Raw genomic sequence first — 22,105 nt, forward strand, 5'->3', positions numbered from 1 at the left:
ACTTTTAAAAAACTACAGAGATGCTATTTCTTACCTCTTGGAATAGGGCATTTCCAAATGTGACATCAAATACTATTAGCAAGACTGTAAGGAAATTGGTACTTATAGACATTACTAGTAAGAATATGAATGGTACAAAGGAACCTATGAAAGGAAATACAGCAGTATTTAGCATAATTACATATATCTTTTGATCTAACAACTCCACTTCTGTGAAATCAATCCCAAAATTGCCCTAACAAAATGTCAAAAACATGATGCACAAAAACTGAAGCACAATGTGTTAAAGCAAGAGATAAAAAATAATCTAATTGGGGGTGCCTGGGTGGCTCAGTTAGTTGAGCATCCAACTTTGGCTCAGGTCATGATCTCACAGTTTGTGAGCTCAAGCCCCACGTTGGTTCCGGTGACAGCTCAGAGCCTGGTGCCTGCTTTGGATTCTGTGTCTCCCTCTCTCTCTGTCCCTTCCCCACTTGTGCACTCTCTATCTCAAAAATAAATAAACATTAAAACAATTTAAAAACTATAACCCAATTGTCCATTAGATGACTGATGGAAGTAATTCATGGTATACCCACATCACAAAGTACTATGCAGCAGTTAAAAAAGGGGAATATATTAATATGAAATGCTGTTTACATACATTATTAATTGCGAGAAAATGTGTATGCGAGAAAAGCATGTATAGTTATGCCTTTTCTCTTAGGAAGAAAGGGAGAAGAGTAAGTATGCATGTATAAAGTACATTTGCTTTTATTTTTTTAAAGGGGGGATGGATTGCAGGGTGAAGAAGGAATAAGTGGGGGGGGCAAGGATAGAAGTCAGACCTCTTTCAATACAACTTGTTTTGTAAATTTCACTTTGGAGCTACATAAATATTTTCTGTTATTATAAAACAAATTATAACAAGTACAGTGTAAAAGTGGAAAATACTGAATTAAAAAAACAACACTATTTACAATTGTTGGAATAACCAAAGAAATTATTTCAAATAACTTTCAAATATAGTAATTTGACTGAAATATACATGGGGGGAAAAAAGAATTGCCAAAACAATTGACTCAAACTGTTTTGAGTAATCATACTATTGGTAGTAATGCTGATCTTCTTTTAGAGACTTACATTTATAAGATAGGATAAAATAAGTAATTATATGATATTCCAATCCTATAATTTTTAGTGTTCATGATAACTGGGACTCTTAGCATGGGAGAAAATGGATACAGATATAAGATCATTAAAAGGGTTAAATAAAAAGCCTATAATTAAGAATATGAATTGGAAATACTGGTATGAACTCATGCTATAGTTTACTTTGTTTTTTTTTTAATTAATGCATTTTCTTAGAGCAGTCTTAGGTTTTAGGTTTATAGAAAAACGGACCAAAAGTCAGAGTTCTCTCTTTCCTTGCCACTCTCTTATTATTAATATCTTAATACTTTGCACTGGTGTGGTACATTTGTTATAACTGATGAAGCTTTATTGATATATTATTAACTGAATCCAATAGTTTACATTAGGGTTCACTCTTTGTGTTGTAAAGTTATATGGGTGTTGCCAAATGCATAATGTCATGTATTCACCATTACAGTATCGCACAGAATAGTTTACTTAAAAAGCCCCTGTACTCCACCTAGTTATTCCTCCTCCCTATTTCTCACTGATTGCTTTACCAACTCTACTATTTGCCTTTTCCAGAATGTGATGTAGTTAGAATCATAAAATATGTAAACTCTTCAAACTGGCTCCTTTCACTTAACAAGACACTAAGCATTTTCATGGTCTCATGGTTTGATAGTTATTTTTCATTTCTGAATAATATTCCTTTGTATGGATTAACTACATTGTTTATCCAAATGAAGGGGATCTTGGTTGCTTTCAAGTTTTGGCAATTATGAACAAGCTTCTGTAAACTTATGTGCAGGTTTTTGTATGAACAAAAGTTTTCAATTTATTTGGGTAAATATCTAGGAGCACAATTGCTGGATCATATACCAAAACTATGTTTATTTTGTTTTGTTTTGTTTTTTTTCAAGTTAGTTAACATACAGTGTAGTTGGCTTCAAGAGTAGAACCCAGTGATTCATCTCTTACATATGACACTCAGTGCTCATCCCAAAAAGTGCCCTCCTTAATGCCTGTCACCCACTTAACCCACTCCCATCATCCCACAGTTCATTCTCTGTCTTTAAGAGTCTCTTATGTTTTGACTCCCTCTCTGTTTTTATCTTATTTTCCCTTCCCTTCCTCTATGTTCATCTGTTAAGTTTCTCAAATTCAACATGAGTGAAATCATATGTCTTTCTCTGACTGACTTGTTTCGCTTAGTATAATACCCCATCCACATTGTTGCAGATGGCAAGATTTCATGATTTTTTCATCACCGAGTAGTATTCCATTGTGTGTGTGTGTATGTGTGTATGTATGTATGTATGTATATATCACTATTCCATTGTATGTGGGTATGTATGTATGTATGTATGTATGTATTACATCTTCTTAATACATTCATCGGTTGATGGGACATTTGGGCTCTTTCCATAATTTGGCAATTGTTGATAGCGCTGCTGTAACATTGGGGTGCATGTGCTCCTTCAAATCAGCATTTTTGTATCCTTTGGATAAATTCCTAATAGTGCAATTGCTGGGTCATAGGGTAGCTCTATCTTTAGTTTTTTTGAAGAACCTTCACACTGTTTTCCAGAGTCGCTGCACCAGTTTACTTTCTCACCAACAGTGTAAGAGGGCTTCCTTTTCTCCACACCCTTGCCAACATCTGTTGTTTCCTGAGTTGTCAATTTTAGCCATTCTGACTGGTGTGAGGTGATATCTCCTTATGATTTTGATTTGTATTTCCCTGATGATAAGCGATGCTTTACTTTTGTGTATGGTGTAAGAAAGTGGTCCAGTTTCCTTCTTCTGTATGTTGCTATGCAGTTCTCCTAGCACCATTTGCTAAAGAGACTGTTTTTTCCATTGGATAATCTTTCCTGTTTTGTTGAAGATTGGTTGGCCATATATTTTTGGGTCCACTTCAGTGTTTTCTATTCTATTCCATTGATCCAGGTGTCTGTTTTTGTGCCAATACCATAGTGTCTTGATGATTATAGCTTTGTAGTACAGGTTAAAGTCCGGGATTGAGATGCCTCCAGCTTTACTTTGGCTATTCAGGGTCTTTTGTGGTTCCATACAAATTTTAGGATTGTTTGTTCTAGCTCTGTGAAGAATGCTGGTGTTATTTTGATAGGGAATGCATTGAATGTATAGATTGCTTTGCGTAGTTATTGACATTTTAACAATATTTATTCTTCTGTTCCATGAACATGGAATGTTTTTCCACTTGTCTTCTTCAATTTCTTTCATAAGTTTTCTACAGTTGTTGGTGTACAGATCTTTCACCTTGTTGGTTAGATTTATTCCTAGGTATCTTGTGGGTTTTCATGCAATTGTAAATGCGACTTACTCCTTACTATCTTTCTGTTGCTTCATTATTGGTGTACAGAAATGAAACCGATTTCTGTACACTGATTTTATATCCTGTGAATTTACTGAGTTCCCATATCAGCTCTAGTAGTTTTTTGGTGGCATCTTTCAGGTTTTCCATGTAAAGTATCATGTCATCTGCAAAAAGTGAGTCTGACTTCTTTGCCAATTTGGATGCCTTTTATTTGTGTTATCTGATTGCTGAGGCTAGGACTTCCAACACTAGTTGAACAATAGTGGTAAGAGTGGACATCCCTGTCATGTTCCTGATCTCAGGGGAAAAGCTCTCAGTTGTTCCCCATTGAGGATGATACTGGCTGTGGACCTTTCATATATGGCTTTTATATTAAGGTATGTTCCTTCTATCCAGACTTTCTTGAGGGTTTTTATCAAGAAAGGATGCTTTATTTTGTCAAATGCTTTTTTCTGTATCTACTGACAGGATCATATGGTTCTTATACTCTTTTCCATCATTGTGATGTATCACACTGACTGATTTGCAAATATTGAACCTGCCCTGCAGCCCAGGAATGAAGCCCACTTGATCATGGTGAATAATTTTTTTTAAGTACTGTTGAATTCAATTCATCCAGATTCATCAGGGATATTGGCCTGTAATTGTCCTTTCTAGTGGGGTCTTTGTCTGGTTTGGGAATCAAGGTAATGCAGGCTTCATAGAATGAGTTTGGAGGCTTTCCTTCAATTTCTATTTTTTGGAACAGTTTGAGAAGAATAGGTATCACCTCTGCTTTAAATGTCTGGTAGAATTCCCCTGGGGAGTCATCTGGCCCAGGACTCTTATTTGCTGGGGGATTTTTGATAACCAATTCAATTTCTTTGCTGGTTGGACTACATTTTGTTTTGTAAGAATGTGTCAAACTGCCTTCCAAAGGGACTGTACTATTTTGCATTCCCATCAACAATGAAAGAGAGTTTCTGTTGCCCTACATTCTTGACACTATTTGGAGCTGTCAGTGTCTTGGATTTTAGTCATTCTAAGAGACCTGTAGTTACATCCCATGGTTCTTTAAAAATGTGATACCCTGGGGTGCCTGGGTGGCTCGGTCAGTTAAGCGGCCGACTTCGGCTCAGGTCATGATCTCACGGTCCGTGAGTTCGAGCCCCGCGTCGGGCTCTGTGCTGACTGCTCAGAGCCTGGAGCCTGTTTCAGATTCTGTGTCTCCCTCTCTCTCTGCCCCTCCCCTGTTCATGCTCTGTCTCTCTCTGTCTCAAAAATAAATAGACGTTAAAAAAAAATTAAAAAATAAATAAATAAAAATGTGATAACCTGATGACATATGACATCTGAATATCTTTTCGTATACTTATTTGTCATGAGTTTATCTTCTCTAGTGAGGCATCGGTTCAGATCTCTTGGCCACATTTAAACTGGGTTCTTTTGTTATTGAGTTTCGAGAATTCTTTGTATATTTTATATATAAGTCCTTTACCAGGTACTGTCTTGCAAAGATTTTTCTCCCATTCTGTGATTTGCCTTTTCATTCTCATAACTGTCATTCACTCAGAAGTTTTTAATTTTAATGAAAACCAACTGTATCTTTTGTGTTCATGATTATAGTTTTAGGTGTTTATAAAAAACTCATTCTGAGCCCCAAATCACCTAGATTTTCCCCTCTGTTATCTTCTGAAGTTTTATAATTTTCATTTTACATTAAGGACTATGATCTATTTTGAGTTAATTTCTGTGAAAACGTATGACATCAATATTGAGATTTTTTTTTTAAGTGTGTACGTTCAGTTGTTCCAGCAACATTTGTGAAAAAGACTATCCTTTCTCCATTGGATTGCCTTTACTCCTTTGTCAAGGATCAGCTGAGTATATTTGTATAAGTCTGTTTCTGGGCTTTCTATTCAGTTCCATGGATGCATTTATTCTTTCACCAATAATACAATGCCATCCTGATTACTATAGCTTTATGGGAATTCTTGAAGTCAGGAAGTTAAGTTTGTCTCTCATTTCCTGCATACTACAGTCTTCTTTTTATTCTTTTCACTTCTTTTAGTTGACTTTTGTAGAGAAATATTTATATTCCTTTCTCATTCCTTTTATGTACAGTTGACCCTTGCACAATAAAGGGGCTTAAAGGTAACAAATACCCAGTCAAAAATCTGCATATGACTTTTGACACCCTCAAAACTTAACTAATAGCTCACTGTTAACCAAAAGCTTTAATGATAACATAAGCAGTTAATTAACACATATTTCATGTTATATGTATTATATACTCTATTCTTTGTTGTTTATTTATTTATTCTCAGAGAGAGAGGGAGAGAGAGCAAGAGCGGGTGAGGGGCAAAGAGAGACGGGGAGAGAGAATCTCAAGCAGGCTCCATGCTGTCAGTATGGAGCCCGACATGGGGCTTGATCCAACGAACGGTGAGATCATGACCTAAGCTGAAATCAAGAGCTGGACGCTCAACTGACTGAGGCCCCCAGGGGCCCCAATATACTCTATTCTTACAATAAAGTAAGCTAGTGAAAGAAAATTATTAAGAAAACCATAAGGGAAAGAAAATACATTTGTGGTACTAGACTGTAAAAACTACACATATAAATGGACCTGCACAGTTTAAACCCATGTTGTCCAAGTGTCAACTGGATCTTCTTTTGTGTATGGCTATTTTCGTTGTTATTACTGGGGGTGGGTTACATTTAATGTCCTAAAGTTATAACTCTTTAATTTGAGTTTATACCAGCTTAATTTCAATAACATACACTTAATTTCAATAACACTACTCCTTTATGTCTCAGTCCCCACCCCCTGTGATTGTCAGTGTCACAAAATTACATCTTTATACATTTGTGCCAAAAAACAAACTCAGTCTCTTAAAGTATTAGTCACTCCAGTTAAGTAGAAAACAAGATTTGAAGCTACAAACCAAAGTTAACAATAATACTAGCTTTTAGACTAACATTGTGGGGTTTTGTTTGTTAACTTTATCAGTCTCTTAAATCACACAGAAGACAAAAAGTAGTTACAAGCTATTGTTACAATAATAGTTTTTATAATTGCTCATCTATTTGCCTTTATTGAATTCTGTATTTCTCTATATGGCTTCTAGTTACTGTCTAGTGTCCTTTTATTTCACCTTGCAAGAATCCCTTAAACATTTCTTGCAGAGGAGGTAAGGTAAAGTGGTCACAAACTCCCTTGGCTTTTATCTAAAAATGTCTTAATTTATCCCTTTTGAAACACAGTTTTCTTGGATATAGGATTCTTGGTTCACAGTTTTTGTCTTTTAGCACACTGTATATATATATATTGACCCACTACCTTCTGATCCCTAGTGTTTCTGAGGAGAAATCTGATCATCTTACTGAGGATCACTGTGTATAATTATTTGCTACTCTCTTGTTGCTTTCAAAATTGTCTTTGACTTTTGAAAGTTTGATTATAATGCATCTTGGTACAGATGCCTGAGTTCATCCTACTTTAGTTTGTTGAGCCTGTATGTTTATATTTACATCTTTCATAAAATTTGGGAAGTTTTTCAGCTATTGTTACTTCAAATGTTGTCTCTGCTCTTTCTGCGACTCCCAAAATACATATGTTTAGCTGCTTGATGCTGTCCCATAGGTCCTATAGGTTCTGTTCACTTTCCTTCTACTTTTTTTTTCTTTCTAATCCTCAGACTAGATACTTTCTATTGTCCTATCTTCAAGTTCACTGATTCTTTCTGCCTGCTCAAACCTGTCTTTGAATCCCTCTAGTGAATTTTTCATTTGGGTTCTTGTACTTTTTAGTTCCAGAACTACTTCTTGGCATCTTCTTAGGTTTTCTAGTTCTTTATTGGTTTTTGTTTTGTTCATATACAGTTTTAGTGACTTTATCCACATCTTCCTTTAGTTGTCTATCTTTAAGACAGTTGTTTTACAGTCTGTCTGGTATATATGCCATCAGGTCTTTTTCCAGAACAGTTTCTGTTGGTTTATTTTTTTCCTTTGAATGGGGCATATTTTCCTGTTTCTTTGTATGCCTTGCGATTTTTTGCCGCAATACTGGAAATTTTATACAATTCTTTCTTTTATACGTTTATTTATTTATTTTGAGAGAGAGAGAGAGAGAGAGAGAGAGAGAGAGGGAGAGGGAGAATGGGTGGGGTAGGGACAGAGAGAGAAGGAGAGAGAGAACTCTAAGCTTAGTACAGAGCCTGACACAGAGCTCAAACTCACCAACTGTGAGACCATGACCTGAGCCAAGATCAAGAGTTGAATGCTTACCCAACTGAACCACCCAGGTGCACCCATTTTATACAATTCTAAGTAATTCCAGAAATCAGATTCTCTCCCTCTCTCAGGGTTTGACAATTTATGTTACTATTGTTGTTTTGATTGTTGTAGGCTTCTGTGCTGAGGACCACACGCAGGTATAAACTTAAGGTCTTCTCCAGTCTTTTCTGGGCTTTTCTCTGGGTAGACATGGTCACTTTCTAATTTTCTCTAGATATGCCACTGTTTTTGAATGTCCTAGTCTTTAATATCTGGCTCCCAAATGGGAAAGAAAAAAATGAACAAGGTGAAAAAATGGTGCCGGCCCTTCAAGCCGTCCCCTGGAAGTCACTTCAGCCAGAAGGGGAGGGACTTAGAGCAAATGGGGAGGTGCAACAATGGCCACTTCCACTTTGTCTACAACTCTGTGATCAGGACATTGTTAGGAAACATATTGGGGAAAGTCAATATTGTAGACTTGTCAATTTTCTCCCAAAATGATTTGTAGAGTCAATGCAATCTTAATCAAAATCCCAACACATTTGAAGGGAGAAGGCTGTCAACCTAATTAGAAAGACATAAGACCATGAATGGTCATAACATTCTTAAAGAGAAGATGAAAATATTTTAAAAGCAACTATAATTAAAAGCAACTATAATTAAAACTATGTGGTATTATCACAGGGCTTAAATATACAAAGTCCAGAAATATGCCCACATAAAAAAAGAAGTTATATTTGATAAAAGTAGCATTTCGTGGGGAGAGAAAATAAACTTTACAATCAATCTTGCCAAGACAACTAGAAAAACTAGACCCCTATTTCACACACCATGAGAGAAGTCAACTATAGGTAGGATGAAAACCTCAATGTGAAAGGAAACATTAAAAATCTTTTTAAGGGGTGCCTGGGTGGCTCAGTCGGTTGAGGGTCCGACTTCAGCTTAGGTCATGATCTCACGGTTCATGAGTTCAAGCCCCGCATTGGGCTATGTGCTGACAGCTCAGAGCCTGGAGCCTGCTTCAGATTCTGTGTCTCCCTCTCTCTCTGCTCCTCCCCTGCTCACACGCTGTCTCTCTCTCAAAAATAAATAAAGGTTAAATTTTTTTTAAATCTTTTTAAAAATAATTATATAGAAGAATATATTAATGAATTAAAGGTATAGAAGGATATTTTTTAATAGCTCACAAAAAATATCCATCACAAAGGAAAAGATTGATAAATTCTACTACTTTAAAATTAGGAACTTTTATTCATCGAAAGATTCTAGAAAAAGGGTGAAAAGTCAAGGCACACAGTAGAAGATACCTGAAACACAAATATACTACCTATAAAAATAAAAAAACCCATCTAATCAGTAACAGAAAGATTAACAATCCAGTAGAAGAATAAGCCAAAAATAAGAACAGGAATCTACAAAAGAAAAGTTCCAAATGGCAACAAATATATTAAAAAACAGCCCATTAGCAACCATTAGTAATCAGGGAGATGGAAATAAAATTCTAATGACAGATACAAGCTGAGTAGATAGGCAAAAATTTTAAAATCTGACAATATTATGTGTGGTCAAGGATGTGGTGCAGATTCTCATATACTATTGATAGGGACTGGACACTGGTATAATTACTTCAGAACACAGTTTGGCAGTATCTAGTAAAATCAAAGATACACATATCTTTTGACCCAGCACCTTCACTCTTAGAATATCTATCTAAGATAGATATTCCAGAGAACCTCATGCTCAGGTATATGAGTAAACATATCAAGTGACATTTATAGCATCAATATTTATAAACAGCCCAAATTAGAAATGACCTACATTTTAGCCAAGAATATACTAAAAATTAGTAACCAAGAGTTAATTCTGGTATATTCAAACAGTGGAATTCTTATAAAAATGAATGAACTAGAGCTACCTCTGGATGACTCTCACAAATACAGTATTGAATAAAAGGAGCCTGACACAAAAGAATATGTACAATATGACCCCACTCACCTAAATCCTAAAATGGGCAAAACTAAACAATACATTTTAGACCTGTATACCTAAGTCACAAATATATATACTCATAGGGTGTTTCTGGAGTGATGGCAATGTTCTGTTTCTTGTCATGGGTGGTTGTTAATCAAACTGTACATATGTTTTATGTACTTTCCCATATATTTCACTATAAAAATAGGTTTTTCAAAGTTTATTTATTTATTTATTTATTTATTTATTTATTTTGAGAGAGAGAGAGAGAGAGAGCAAGCGTGTGTGCACATGCATGCAAGCAGGGAAGGGACAGAGAGAGGGGGAGAGAGAAAATCCCAAGCAGGGCTCTATCTCATGAACTGTGGTATCATGACCTGAGCCCAAATCAAGAGTTGGATGCTAAACCAACTGAACCACTCAGGCACCCTTAAAAATAGATTTAAAAAAATCATATGGCTGATAGTTTTACTTGTTCTAAATGTTAGCAATATTCCCTAAATAAAAATTCTATAAGTAAGAACACTGGATTCCCCTAATGCTCCCTGTGAGGGTCCAGGGCAAATTTGGAACCTGATGCTTATATTCTTCTCCTTTCAACTAAAACAGTTTGAGTTGGCCCAGTGTGGTAGAACAATAAGTGAAGGGATGCTAATCCATACAAAGAATTAGACTAAGAGATAACAAAACTATTAAATGAATCTGGCACCAATTAGAGATCAAAGGGATTATTCTGTGTCTAAAGTATGAAATGTGTTATAATCTAAATTTTTTTAAATTTTTTTAATGTTTACTTATTTTTGAGACAGAGAGAGACAGAGCATGAACGGGGAGGGTCAGAGAGAGAGGAAGACACAGAATCTGAAACAGGCTCCAGGCTCTGAGCTGTCAGCACAGAGCCCAATGCAGGGCTTGAACTCACGGACCTCGAGATCATGACCTGAGCCGATGTCGGACGCTTAACCAACTGAGCCACCCAGGTGCCCCACAATCTAATTTTTTAAAATAAGCCAGTTCTAGTTCACATAGCCTGGGGGTCAGACTGCAGGTCTCCTTGCAGTGGTGGCATCTCCAGAGCAGAGTAGGAACTGCGGCAGCTGGAGTCATGGCAGGACAAGTGTTTAGAAAGTTTCTTCCCCTTTTGACCGAGTTTTAGTTGAAAAGAGTTGCAGCCAAAACTGTAATCAAAGGTGGTATTATGCTTCCAGAAAAATCTCAAGGAAAAGTTTTGCAAACAACAGTAGTAGCTGTTGGATCAGGCTCTAAAGAAAGGGTGGAGAGATTCAACCAGTCAGTGTGAAAGTTGGAGATAAAGTTCTTCTCCCAGAATATGAAGCACCAAAGTAGTTCTAGATGACAAGGATTATTTCTTATTTAGAGATGGTGACATTCTTGGAAAGTATGTGAACTGAAATAAATCATTATTGAAATGGCATAAAGTGAAGGCACCCATTCCAGTGAAGCTGTGAAATCTTTCATCATGTAAATAATTTTCATGTCTCTTTTTTATAATAAACTAATGGTGTCCAAAAATAAATAAAATAAGCAATTTCTGGGGCATGCTATAAAACTGTCCAGGGAGGAAGAGAAAAGGCACTCAGCAATGGCTATAACTGTAGCTGAAGAGGCAAGGGAGAATGGGAGGTAAGGAAGTATAGGTAATTCATGGCCATCAAGGAGAGCAGAGTAAAGGAATGGAAAATGTAACATCAAGAACAATTTTTTAAAAATATGGAAGACATTACACTATGTGGGTTGAAGTGGTAGTATTAGAATAAGTCAGTTGAAAAGTTTAAAAATAGCTGTCAGAGAGAGTGAATGTTTGAAACAGATTTTGGGCTGGTAATTACAAGGTTTATGTATCAGGGTGTGAATAAATGAAGGAATTTGGAAGAGAAAGATAATTTGAAATGAGATTAAGGAATTGAGAATTAAGATGTATTATTATAAGGATGCTGAGATCACCAACAATGGTGACAGGTGTAGTGGAGGAGAGAAAGTTAGTGGGCAAAGTGTTTTGATCTTTAGTCTACTCAAGGAGAGGAAATTGGTAAATAATAGAACAAGAATACCTGGTGGGTGGTTCAGTCTTTAAAGTGCTTTAAAGGAGCTGGGGGCTTTGATAATGGAAAATAATGGACTGTGAGGGAAGACAAAACAAGAACAAAGACAAAGCAAGTGCTTTAAGGGAAAGCTGTATATTCATGGCATGGCTAAAGTGTTCATTTGAAGACAAAAGGTGAAAGGAATATTAAAACACGCTGAGGATAATATGGGGTATTTCTTATAAAGTTTCAAACAGTAAGGTGGAAAAGATTTGGGTGTTAAGAAAAGAGTGGGGAATGAAATCCAATTGGGAGACATATAGATCTGGATGAGATAAGAGTTCAGCTGATGATTGATGCCCTGGAAAGACTGGACTTCTGGACCTGAGTGAAGTAACCGAAGATGTAAGACAAATTGGAATTGGTCCTAAATAACCTCTTAGGAGAAGGTGGATAATTTTGCTAATGGAAATTGGTTTCTATGAAGACAGTTCTAGTGGTAAGAAAAATATTGCCATGTTAGTACAGGAAGTGATCTTGTTTCCCTTAAATTCTGCTGGAGGCCTGTATGGAGGGGATAATTTTCTTAAGAGCACATGAGATTTTTTTTTTAATATGAAATTTATTGTCAAATTGGTTTCCATACAACATCCAGAAGAGCACATGAAATTTTGAAGGTTCACTTAAGTCAGAGACACATAGAGCTCTGCAGATCTCCTTTACAGACAACAATGTATGGTGTTGCAGCCAAAGAGTTATGATCTTACTAGGATTACTATATTATAGAATTATAGCTTGGAAATTACCGTAAGAAAATCTGAAAGATCATTACTGAGAATGAGGTCGGGAAAGAATTCTCAGGATATAATGATATATAGGTTGAGCCTAAAGAAGCATAGGAGTTAGGTGAGCAGAGTGAGTGATGTAAAGAGGTAGAGCACAGACACTAGATACATAGATACTAGATGTATCTGAGATAATGAATGAAGGCTACTGTGGCTGGAGTCTAATGAGAAAGGGGACAGGTAGCTAAGGAAGGGTTGTAAAACCTTTCAGGAGCTAGACTAGGTAGGGCTTTCTAGTTTTGATTTTATCGTTATGTGATCTGATTTATATTTTTTAAAAACATTACTCTCTTGTGTCAAAACCATTTAGAAGGGTAGTGCAATACCCCAAATTAGAGACACTATAGGTTTAAAGTGTTGCTAGTGGATATTGTGAGAGCACACAGAATCAAGAGATATTTAGTTAGAAGAAATCTTCAGGAAAAACTTGATTGTATGGTAGTCACAGCATAGAGTAGCCCCTAGAATGTTTTCTAGCCTTCTGACTGGAGCTATTCACAAACTTCTACTTTGAAATCTTCTGTCTGCACTTCAAAATGCAGCAGTGTAGTTTTTTCATTTCTCCTAATTTTCCTTCCATAAAAATGATCTCTTATTGAGAACTTAGTATAATGTAATTGTATTCAGTATTCCAAATCTTCTCAACAATCTTATCAGTCTGGTAAAGTAATGTGCTTAAGACAAAAGCTGGCATCAAAACCATGGTCTAAGTGATTCCAGTTCTTCCAATCATTCCCTATACTAAATTCCCTCCCATTTCCCTTCTCTTCCCTTCTATCTGAACCAATCTACAGCTTTCTTTTCCCTCATTACCAAATCCAGTGATCAATTCTGAGTCCTCAACTTACTCATGTTCCCTGATATGAAAGATGCTGCCCTTTCGTAAATACCTTTTTCCACTTGGCTTCTGAGATACCACATTTTCTTTATTTTCCTATTAGCTCACTAGCTATTCCTTCTCAGTCTCCTTTGCAGAATATTCCCCTTCTTTCTAAATAAAATACAGAGTGGATTAGGGTTTTTCTCTTTTTTAACTGTTATATAACTTCATAAATTATTTCTTCTAAGTTTTAAATTCTATTTATATGTATATTATTTCTTTCCAGGTCATTTCTTGATTTCTTCCGATTTCTAATAGATATCCCTAAAGTATCATGAACAAAACAGAACTCTTGAATACCTGTCTTTCCTAACAAAGAAAAAGATATTCAGTTGCTCAGGCATAAATCTAAGAAGTTATTCTGGATTTCTCTTTCATCATATACCACTTCCAATTAATTAGCAAGAGGTACTACCTTTAAAATCTGATCAGAATCTGGGGTGCCTGGGTGGCCCAGTCGGTTAAGCGTCCGACTTTGGCTCAGGTCATGATGTTGCAGTTCTTGGGTTCAAGCCCCATGTCAGCTCTGTACTCACAGCTCAAAGCCTGGAGCCTCCTTCCGATTCTGTGTCTCCCTCTTTCTCTGCCCCTCTCAGCTAATTCGCTCTTTCTCTCTCTCTCTCTCAAAAATGAATGAACATTAAAGAAAAATTTTTTAAAAATCTGATCTGAATCTGACTCTTTCATGTCACCTTTACTTATAAGCTACTGCCCTCACCTAAACCACCATAATTTCTAATGTGGACTAAAAATGGCTTTCCAACTGGTCTTCCTGCTTCACTCTTGCTCCCATTTTATTTCCTATACAGTATCCAGAGTAGTCTTTGAAAATAACAAGTTCAGTCACATAACTCCCCTGCTCGAAATAATTCTTATCGTACTTTCAACATAATCTCAATTCTCCATCATGGCATACAAGTCCCTGCATGACCCAGCCCCACCTCCTCTCTCAGCTCATTTTCAATGTTTATGCTCCCTCACTCATCCCAGCCACACCTGTTTATCTGCTGATCCTTAAAAGCATCAAACTCATTCCTACCTCAGTTCCTTTGCAATTGCTAGTCTCTCTGCCTTACACACTCTTCTCTCAGAATTTGCACGACTTACTCCAGCACTTTAGTCATTTCTCTCCTCAAATGTCAGCATCTCAGAGGGCCATCCCTGACCACCCTCTATAAAACACCTCCTCCCATTACACCATTATTCTCCTCTGCTTTTTGTTTTACTTCATAACACTTATCACTCCTTCCTTCTACATTCTTATTTGTAACTATCTCTTCTGCTAGGAAAGAACGGATCTTTCCTAGGGATGGGGATAGGGAGTTTTTCTTGTTCACTCAAAACTTAGACCATAGAGGGTATTTTAAAAAAATATTTGTTAGATAAAGGCTCATACAGGTTTCATTGGATCAAAAATACAGGTAAAATTGTTATCACAGGAGAAGAAGGAAGGCTTTTCCCTGTTTGAAAATATAGGTGAATATGAAAGAAAAGCAAGGAAGTGGTAATTCGGGTAAAAAAAGGGGTTTCCTTTGGTAACTGATGCTAAAACAGTTTTACCTTCCAGCGTTCAAGCTTTTACTCCACATGCCTTGGTTTGATCTTTGAGGAGAACTGTTCAGCTAATATCTCAAAGTTGTAGCCAATGAATTAAGCGATTTGACTGTTCTCCACAATGGCCTCCCCTTGTTTGACCATCTCTTACTCACCTGAACTCTGACTTCTTGTCACATCCTGTACAACCTTCCAGGGCTCTTTCCCTTGTTTCAATAAGGAAAGTACATCTGTCTTAGAAATGGAAAATCCTGCTTATAAGAATGGAAATAGATATGGTTACACTCTGCTCATCCAAAATAAAATTGAACCCTTGTTCATAAAGGAAGAACGTCTGAAGAATACAGAAAGATTCACAGGAAGATTATCTGAAGAATAGAGACGATTAAGGTACTCAATGGAGCTGCCCATTTTAAAGTTTATAAGCAATAAATTACTTAGTTGGGAACAGGGATCTGAAATTCATCTAGGTACTTAAGACATTTCCTGAATTTCACAAAGATTGAAGTTGAATTATTGGGACCAAACTTACCCAGTGAGACCAGATTGTTATAGTTTTCCAACATCACATCTCTGTACAAATCCTTCTGTTCCAAGTCCAGGCATTCCCACTCTTCCTGAGAGAAGTCTATGGCCACATCCTTGAACAACACCAACCTCTGAAATGACAAGTCCAAGTGTTAATGGCAAAATAAAGAAAGTTTTTTAGAAGTAATTGAGAGGAACACACACACACACACACACACACACACACACACACACAGGTAATGAGAGGAAGAGAAAATCAGTGTGGGTAAGTAATAGAAAGGAAGTGAGTGTGAAATACAGAGTATTTCAACAATTCTGAACATTCCTATTACTTACTCTTATTCATAGCCTCTTGGGAATAGCAATGGGAATGAACAAAACCCAGGTAAGTACAGTTTTCTGATTAAATAGAATAATGTATGCTAGCACATAACACATGCAAATCCTCGAATAAACTCAAAGTTCCTTCCTCCCCTTTCCCTTTAAAGAATGAAAACAGAAAGAAAAGAAGAGAGGGAAAAAGAGAGGGCTGGAAGGAGAGGAGGAGGAAGACAAAAGAAAAAATAAACCTGATGGGCACATTCCAAAATGTCTTTTAAAATGTTTACCTTAGAAAATAAGATTTATATATAATTTCAGAATTTCTTTCTAAGTCAAGTTTCAGAATAATTTCGTAATAATATTCTTTCTTCCTAGCCCTGGAAAATCCTTTCATAGATAACATTTTCAGACTATGTAATATTCCATATTAAGATTGTCATCATTTTCATATTTTGCAGTAGTTTGCACTCTTCCTCTAACGATCTTCACAGCTCTGTTTCTGAAATTCTCAATCATTTAATCATCTGGCTGATCATATTTACCACTTATCATTGCTCACTGTACACTTCTGCTTATTATGAGCAACAGAAAGCTAATGAAAGATGAGCTACACTCACACAGATGTGGCCCTTGGCTTCTACATACTATTTAATTCAAAATGGACCCTGTCAATGGTATTAATCTCTGAAGTATTCCCTTACACAATTCTCTCTCTGTCCTCAATCCTACATTTGATCACATTACCAATCTTAAAATCACAGATTAGAACTCACCACATTCTGAGACTAACACCAATTTCCGTCTTAATCAGAACATTCAGGTCAATGAGAAAGACCAAATTTTTCATGTGTAGTACCATCTCATCAAACCACATCCTGACTGGAGAGGTTTTATGCTTTCCTCAAATACATTTCCTGATTTGCAAATGTATCCCTAAAATATTGTTAGAGAAGTGGGGGGCAATTGAGAAACACCTGGGACCCATTCTCATCATTCACTAGAAGGGGAGTGAGCAGGAGAGCACTCAGTAAAGCAGAAAGTCTGGAGATAAGGATACTGAATATTCATATCCCAAAAAACAGTGATTGTTTGATATAAAGGGGAAGAAGAAACATGAACTCACACAAGGCATGGCTTAGAATTTCAATTTATGAGTCCTCCTCTGGCTTCTTCTCATGGAGAAGTGCAGTCCTGAGAAGACAGGGGAGGGGAAAGGAAACCATGAAAAGAGGCCTACTTCTAAATGACTAAGTGAAGTATTTCTTCCCCTTTTCATGGCACCTGGTCCCTTCCACACCCCAACTTATATACTGAGAAGATCTTCAGAAGTTTTTTTGTTTTTTTATAAATATGAAATTTATTGTCAAATTGGTTTCCATGCAACACCCAGTGCTCATCCCAACAGGTGCCCTCCTCAATACCCATCACCCACCCTCCCCTGCATCCCACTCCCCATCAACCCTCAGTTTGTTCTCAGTTTTTAAGAGTCTATTATGTTTTGGCTCCCTCCTTCTCTAACCTCTTTTTTTTTTTTTTTCTTCCCCTCCCCCATGGTCTTCTGTTAAGTTTCTCAGGATCCACATAAGAGTGAAAACATATGGTATCTGTCTTTCTCCGTATGACTTATTTCACTTAGCCTAACACTCTCCAGTTCCATCCACGTTGCTACAAGAGGCCATATTTCATTCTTTCTCATTGCCACGTAGTATTCCATTGTGTATCTAAACCACAATTCTTTATCCATTCATCAGTTGATGGACATTTAGGCTCTTTCCATAAAAAGATCTTCAGAAGTTTAAACAATCTCATCCCTTCCCTAATTCCAGATAACAGAAATGTAGAAGAATTAATTTATGCTAAGGCAGTATCCAATCCCCATGATGTTGTTAGGGTTCTCTGACCTGGCCTGAATGGCTCATCTTTTACAGCCTAGGGAACCCTGATGCAAATTTATCTAAGTAGTACCCACCTGAAGGACACTGATGGGGCCCTCAGGCCTGGAAATGGTGATCTTTGTAGGCCAATTCCTTGAAAAAACACTTTCCACGACTAAGATCTGCCTCTTCCCCCCAGGTCTCAACACACTAAATACATCAGGTGCTTCCCTGGCGCATTCTCACATTCATGTGCAAGAAGCATTCTGAATCCAAAGCATAGGTTTCATCCAGGCCACAGAAAGTGACATTACCCTCACCCAGTAACCAAGGAACAAATCCAAAGCATTCTCTAGCAGAAAACAACAGCCTGTTGCATGGAATCATGGCCTTAGCTGAACTCAGGAATTCTGGGGGCAGCAGCTCTCTGTTATCCTGCCTAACATCATCCGGTCTCCCAATGTCAGACTAAAGATGGTTTGAAAAAGTACCTGTACAACAAATAATTTCATCAAGCGCAAAGTATGTGCTCAATGCCTTATACACATTAACACTTAATTGATCAGCAAACAGGTCTGTGAATTTAACCACCACTACAACCATTCTCCACCCCTATTAGGTCGAACATCTTTCTTGTATTAGTTTCTTTTTCTAACAGCTTTATTGATATATAATTCACATTTCATAAACTCATCCCTTTTTTAAAAAAATTTATTTGTTTTGAGAGAGAGCAAGTGGGAAAGGGGCAGAGAGAAGGAGAGAGAGATTGCCAAGCAGGCTCTGCTCTGACAGCATGCTCGAACCCACTAACTGTGAGATCATGACCTGAGTTGAAATCAAGAGTTGGACACTTAACTGAATGAGCCATCCAGGTGCCCCATAAATTCATCTTTTTAAAAATATAAGCTATAGGTTTTTATTATATTCACAGAGGTGTGCAATCATTACCACTATCTGATTTTAGAGTATTTCATTATCCAAAAACAAAACCCATATGCATTAGCAATTACTTCCATTCTCATTTCCCCAGACCCTGACAACAACTAATCTATTCTGTCTATAAAATTGCCTATTCTAGATAGACATTTTGTATAAATTAAATTATATAATATGTGGTCTATTCTGGCTGGCTTCTTTCATATTATACATAGTATAATGTTTCAAGGTTCATTTATGTTTAGCATGGATGGGTACTTCATACCTGTATATTGCCAAACATTCCATTGTATGGATACAACATCTTTTTTCCCCATTCATTAGTTGATGGACATTGCATTGTTTTCACTTTTGTTACTATAAATAATGCTATTAAGAACATTCAGGCACATGTTTCTGTGTGGAACACATTTCATTTCTCTTAGATATATACACTTAGGAGTGGATTTGCTGGGTCATATTGTAACTGGTAACTCTATGTTTAACATCTTCAGGAACTGCTAAACTCTGTTCCAAAACAACTGCATCATCTTTCGATTCTGACAAAAATATGTCAAGGTTCCAATTTTTCCACATCATCACCACCATTTGAGGTTATAGCCATTCTTATGAATTTGAAACAGTATGTCATTTTGATTTTGATGTGCATTTCCCGAATGATAATGAACACCTTTATGTGTATATTGACTATTTCTATTCCTTCTTCAGAAAAATATGTATTCAGATTCTATGCTCATTTAAAAAATCTGATTGTCTTTTTATTGTTGCTCTGTAATAATTTCTCATATATTTTAAGATACAATGTTTTAATGAACATATAATGTGCACATTTTGGGCACCTTTTGTGGGCTATATTTTCACTTATTTCATGGTGTCTTTTGAAGATCAAAAGTTTTTAACTTTGATTAAGTCCAATTTATGTTATTTTTTCTCCTTTGGTTGTTTGTGCTTTTGGTGTCACATGAAAGAAACCATTGTCTAACCTAAGCAACAGAGATCTCCTTTGTTTTCTTCTAAGAGTTTTAAGGTTTTAGCTTGTTTTCTTTTTAAGCTTTTATTTAAATTCCAGTTAGGTAACACACAGGGTAGTATCAGTTTCAGATACAGAATTCAGTCATTCATAACTTATATACAACAGCCGGTGTGCATCACAACAAGTGCCCAAAACACCCATCACCCATTTACCCATCTCCCAATCTACCACCCCTATAGTAACCCTCAGTTTGTTCTCTATTGTTAACAGTCTGTTTTCTGATTAGCCTTTTTTCTTTTATACCCTATGTTCATCTGTTTTCTTAAAGTCCACATATAAGTCAAATCATATGGCATGTCTTTCTCAGACTTACTTCGCTTAGTACGATACATTCTAGCTGCATCCATGTTGTTGCAAAAGGAAACATCCCATTCTTTTTTATGGCCGAGTAATATTCCATTGTATACATACACCACTTCTTTATCCATTCATCAGTGAATAGTCATTTGGGCTCTTTCCATAATTTGGTTAACGTTGATAATGCTGCTATAAACATTAGGATGCATGCATCCCTTCGAATCAGTATTTTTCTATACTTTGAGTAAATATCTAGTAGTGTACTGCTGGATGATGGTAGGGTAGTTCTATTTTTAACTTTTTGAGGAACCTCTACACTGTTTTCCAGAGTGTCTGCACCAGTTTGCATTCTCACCAACGAGAGTTCCCCTTTCTCTGCATCCTCGCCAACACCTGTTGTTTCCTGTGTTGTTGACTTTAGCCATTATGACAGATGTGAGGTGATATCTCATTATACTTCAGGTTTGTATTTCCTTAATGATCAATGATGTTGAGCACCTTTACACGTGTCTGCTAGCCATTTGTATCTCTTTGGAAAAACGTCTATTCATGTCTTCTGCCCATTTCTTAACAGGATTTTTTTTTGGGGGGGGGTGTTGAGTTTGATAGGTTCTTTATGGATTTTGGATACTAAACCCTTATCAAATATGTCATTTATAAGTATCATCTCCCATTCCTAAGCTTGCCTTTCAATTTTGTTAATTGTTTCCTTCACTGTGTAGAAGCTTCTTATTTTGATGAAGTCCCGATAGTTTGTTTCCCTTGCCTCAGGAGACATATCTAAGGAAGAAGTTGCCATGGCCAACATCAGAGAGGTTACTGCCTGTATTCTCCTCCAGGATTTTGATGCTTTCCTGTTCCACATTTATGTCTTCCATCCACTTGAATTTATTTTTGTGTATGGTATAAAAAGTGGTCTGGTTTCATTCTTCTGCATGTTGGCATCCAGTTTTTCCAAAACCATTTGGTGAAGAGACTTTTTTCCATTGGATATTCTTTCTTGCTTTGTTAAAGGTTAATTGACCATATAGTTGTGGGTTCATTTCTGGTTTTTCTACTCTGTTCCATTGATCTATGTGTCTGTTTTTGTGCCAATATCACACTGTCTTGATCACTACAGCTTAGTGATAGGGTTTTCTTAGTTTATTTATTTAAGACAGAGTGAGCAACAGAGTGAGCAACAAAGAGAGCGCACATGAGCATGAGTAGGGGAGAGGCAGACAGAGAGAGAGAGAAAGAGGGAGAGGAGAATCCCAAGCAGGCTCCACACTGTCAGTGCAGAGCCTGATGCAGGGCTTGAACTTACATTCAAGAGTCAGATGCTTAATTGACTGAGCCACCCAGGCACCCCTGTAATATAATTTGAAGTCTTGAGTTGTGATGCCTCCAGCTTTGCTTTTCTTTTTCAAGATTGCTTTGGCTATTTGGGATCTTTTGTGGTTCCACACAAATTTTAGGATTGTTTGTTCTAGCTCTGTGAAAAATGCTGGTGATATTTTAATAGGGATTGCATTAAAGGTGTAGATTGCTTTGGATATTATGGTGATTTTAACAATATTTGTTCTTCCAATACATGAATACGGCATGTTTTTCCATTTCTTTGCATCATCTTCAATTTCTTTCATCAGTGTTCTATAGTTTTCAGAGTATAGACCATTTACTTCGTTTAGGTTTATTCCTAGGTATCTTATGGGTTTTGGTCCAATTATAAATTGGATCAATTTAATGATATCTCTCTCTGCTACTTCATTATTGGTATGAAAATGCAACAGATTTCTGTACATTGATTTTGTATCCTGCAACTTTGCTGAACTCATATAACAGTTCTAGCAATTTTTTGTGTGTGGAATCTTTTGGGTGTTCTACATAGAGTATCATGTCATCTGCAAATAGGGAAAGTTTTACTTCTTCCTTGCTGATATGGATGCCTTTTATTTCCTTTTGTTGTCTGATTTCTGGGGTTAGGACTTCCAGTACTATGTTAAATAACAGTAGTGAGAGTGGACATCCCTACCTTGTTCATGACCATAGAGGAAAAGCTCTCAGTTTTTCCCCATTGAGGATGAGGACTCTGTGTCCCACACATAGTGTAAAACCCTGACACCTG

General features: G+C 36.7%; 1 protein-coding gene and 1 pseudogene across 2 annotated transcripts in view; one reads left to right on the top strand and one right to left on the bottom strand.

The window, feature by feature from the left end:
- The window catches only part of LOC122208713 (zinc finger protein 420), a 122,350-nt gene that overhangs the window by 63,562 nt on the left and 36,683 nt on the right, over nt 1-22,105 (bottom strand). Inside the window, exons 2-4 of one of the 2 annotated variants that reach the window (XM_042920079.1) lie at nt 16,982-17,049; nt 15,542-15,668; nt 15,165-15,263 (exon numbers count right to left, since the gene is read on the bottom strand). In XM_042920079.1, coding sequence (XP_042776013.1) covers nt 15,165-15,263; nt 15,542-15,668; nt 16,982-16,990 — 235 coding nt within the window. In that variant the 5' untranslated portion in view covers nt 16,991-17,049. The remainder of the gene's footprint in view (nt 1-15,164; nt 15,264-15,541; nt 15,669-16,981; nt 17,050-22,105) is intronic. The other variant, XM_042920078.1, reaches the window with a different exon arrangement.
- On the top strand, nt 10,791-11,315 carry LOC122208733 (annotated as a pseudogene).

The sequence above is a fragment of the Panthera leo genome, chromosome E2 (genome assembly GCF_018350215.1).
Source record: "Panthera leo isolate Ple1 chromosome E2, P.leo_Ple1_pat1.1, whole genome shotgun sequence".
NCBI lineage: Eukaryota > Metazoa > Chordata > Mammalia > Carnivora > Felidae > Panthera > Panthera leo.